Here is a 3,431-nt window from a genome sequence, read left to right as displayed (position 1 = left end):
ACACACACAAAAAAAAAGAAAGAAAAAAAGACTGGGCTGGTATAAATAAATAAAGCATGTTGTGGCCGGTAGACCCGGCTGATATAAATAATTAAAGCATGTTGTGGCCGGTAGACCCGGCTGATATAAATAATTAAAGCATGTTGTGGCCGGTAGACCCGGCTGATATAAATAAAGCATGTTGCGGCCGGTAGACCTGGCTGGTATAAATAAATAAAGCATGTTTGGCCAGTAGACCCGGCTGGTATGAATAAATAAAGCATGTTCACAAACCCTGGTCCACACAAACCCTGGTCCACACGAACCCCGGTCCGCGAGAGAACCCCGGTCCGCGAGAGAATCCCGGTCCGCACCTTGTTTTCCAGTTCCAGACCCCACGTGGGTTTTCGAGTCATGCGCTCGCTCACATGATCGCGGAGCCCGCCGGGCCGGACACCCAAGGAAGCAACACGAGCTCGTCCTTCATCTCCCCAATTATTCCGGCGCGATCGAAGGCTTTTCCACTCGCATCGGTAAAATAATTAATCGATCAGGCGCGTTCACACTTTTGCCGGGAAGCGAATGATGCTCATCAGTCTCACCTGCTCAGGCGTGAACGACTCGCGAAGCACCGAGCTGAGGTGTGCAGATCGTGATCGTGGTTTGGATTCTCCGAAACGAAAACGAGTCATTCTTGAAGTTCGGGTAAGAATCGTCAATTATTCATCGATCCGCGATTTCTTATTTTACTATTCTCACACAAGCAATTATATTGATCCATCCTCCTATAGTTCGCGCACGAGTATCGATCGATTGCTTCTTCTTCTCCAGTTAACACACTAATATCGATCGATCGATTGATTCTTCTTCTCCAGTTCGCACACTGGTATCGATCGATTGATTCTTCCTCTTCTTCTCCAGTTCACACACTGGTATCGATCGATTGATTCTTCTTCTTCTCCAGTTCACACACTGGTATCGTTCGATTGATTCTTTCTCTTCTCCAGTTCACACACTGGTATCGATCGATCGATTGATTCTTCTTCTCCAGTTCGCACACTGGTATCGATCGATTGATTCTTCCTCTTCTTCTCCAGTTCACACACTGGTATCGATCGATTGATTCTTCTTCTTCTCCAGTTCACACACTGGTATCGATCGATTGATTCTTTCTCTTCTCCAGTTCACACACTGGTATCGATCGATTGATTCTTTCTCTTCTCCAGTTCACACACTGGTATCGTTCGATTGATTCTTTCTCTTCTTCTCCAGTTCACACACTGGTATCGATCGATTGATTCTTTCTCTTCTCCAGTTCACACACTGGTATCGTTCGATTGATTCTTCTTCTTCTCCAGTTCACACACTGGTATCGTTCGATTGATTCTTTCTCTTCTTCTCCAGTTCACACACTGGTATCGATCGATTGATTCTTTCTCTTCTCCAGTTCACACACTGGTATCGATCGATTGATTCTTCTTCTTCTCCAGTTCACACACTGGTATCGTTCGATTGATTCTTTCTCTTCTTCTCCAGTTCACACACTGGTATCGATCGATTGATTCTTTCTCTTCTCCAGTTCACACACTGGTATCGTTCGATTGATTCTTTCTCTTTCCTCTCCAGTTCACACACTGGTATCGATCAATTGATTCTTCTTCTTCTCAAGTTCACACATTAGTTTCGGTGATTCTACTTCTGCTTCTGTTTCTTCTTCTTCGTCTACCCCCCACACACGAGTTGCGATCCATTATTTGCTCTATACAGTCATTTATAACATTTCATCGATTAGTCCCTTGACGATCATTCCTTACTCTTCTTTACACGTAAATGTCGATTTTTGTTTTTTTTTCTCGTTCAACGTGAACCACGCCAGGTGTGTTCGATTCGCACACCCGCCCATCGTCCAAAAATACTGTTACCCACACTTGACGCACCTGGCGGATACTATGGAAGTGATTACCGCTTGATTAGCTGGAGCCATAAGGAGATGGCTTGGTAAAGCACGTGGCTGGCTGGATCTGAAACATCCTGGGTTTTGTAGATCAGTTTTAAAGTTCATCAAAGATACGGGGTTAGCAGTGTGAGTCTCTAGTTTTTCTAGTGTATACATCCTGGTTTGGTTATATTTTGGATGTTAGGGTGCGTGGCGTATATAGAGCCTCGCGGCTCTGAAAGCGTCATTAAACCTCAAAAAAGACGAAGAAGCAGGTGGCAGGTTCCGGGCGTGCAAGGTGTGAAACCTCGAGATCACGGATCATAATTTTGGATAATTATTTATTTTCGGGAGGGGAGTACCAACCTGTACCTGTCTTGAGATTTTATTTATATAATATTAATTTTACCTGCAAGGTGTGGAACCTCGAGCTCGAGATCACGGATCATAACTTTGGATAATTATTTATTACCGGGAGGTGAGTACCTGTACCTGTTCATATATTATGAATACACTTACGTTGAGTCTGATTTGATGGTCAACATCGAGATAGGTCTGTGTGAGGTCTTCATGACCAGTCGTTAATTAACCTGGAGTCTGGTGCTTTGTTTTAATTAATAAAGTGTTAATAACCTTTTGCAATTAATTGATTAAAATAATTAAATCGATTCCAATGGCGACCTTTGCCCCTCCCTCGTAACCCTCCATTGCCTGTTTTTTTTTTTCCCCCCAGAATGGTGTCACATTTCTTGTTCAAAGTCCTGGTTGTGGGAGACCCGCTGGTGGGAAAGACCTCGTTCGTGCAACGTTATGTCAATAGAACCTTCTCGAAACACTACAGAGCCACAGTTGGAGGTAGGCCCTGAAGGTCGACTGTTGCGACAACTTGGTGTCTCCACCATGTCTGTGGGAAGCATATGAAGGTTAAGATGAACATGGACATCCCAAAGGTAACTGTGGGTAGTACGAAGGATCAGCAGATAACATCATTCTGGTCGTGGGGGTTTCAGAACCATAGAGCAGCAGGTGGTGCTGCATTGTGGAGCACCCTCTGCTTTCGGAGGAAAATGTAATCATCTATCTATAATTCCAGTAATCTCTGTCTGTCTGTCTGTACGTCTGTACGTTTGTTTGTTTGTCTGTGACCGCTGTTTCTCGACAACTACCGGTCCGATATACTTGAAACTTGCCAGGTATATTGCTGGGGACCCGAGGATGTGCCTTTTCAAGGTTTCATATTAATCGGACAATTACTTACCGAGCTATGTCCAAAAAACGATTCAACCAATCAGAGAGCAGCGAACGATCGCGTGTGCCGAACGTGGAGGACACACTCTGCCTCGGATGGCACATTTGAGAGCGTATTCATTTATTTCACGTTTGCAAACTATGTTGGCGTTAAACTATGTTTTACAACTAATAAAAACGAATTTGCGATTCATTCGCTTTCCTGCGCGTTTGTGTACGCGATGGCGATTTCTTTACCAAACTCCGGAAGCCGTTCGCTTTGGACCGA

At 44.4% G+C, this 3,431-nt stretch overlaps 1 protein-coding gene across 2 annotated transcripts in view; it reads left to right on the top strand.

Annotated features, from left to right (window-relative positions):
* The first annotated feature begins 405 nt into the window (after positions 1-405).
* Positions 406-3,431, top strand: part of RAB29 (RAB29, member RAS oncogene family) — a 52,939-nt gene continuing 49,913 nt past the window's right edge. Inside the window, exons 1-2 of one of the 2 annotated variants that reach the window (XM_068098904.2) lie at positions 406-684; positions 2,649-2,770. In XM_068098904.2, coding sequence (XP_067955005.1) covers positions 2,650-2,770 — 121 coding nt within the window. In that variant the 5' untranslated portion in view covers positions 406-684; position 2,649. Of the gene's footprint in view, positions 685-2,180; positions 2,394-2,648; positions 2,771-3,431 lie in introns of those variants that run through there. The other variant, XM_068098910.2, reaches the window with a different exon arrangement.

Source organism: Myxine glutinosa, chromosome 1 (assembly GCF_964187855.1).
Source record: "Myxine glutinosa chromosome 1, kmMyxGlut1.1, whole genome shotgun sequence".
NCBI classification, from domain to species: Eukaryota; Metazoa; Chordata; class Myxini; order Myxiniformes; family Myxinidae; genus Myxine; species Myxine glutinosa.
This window is presented reverse-complemented; position numbering and strand designations above follow the sequence as displayed.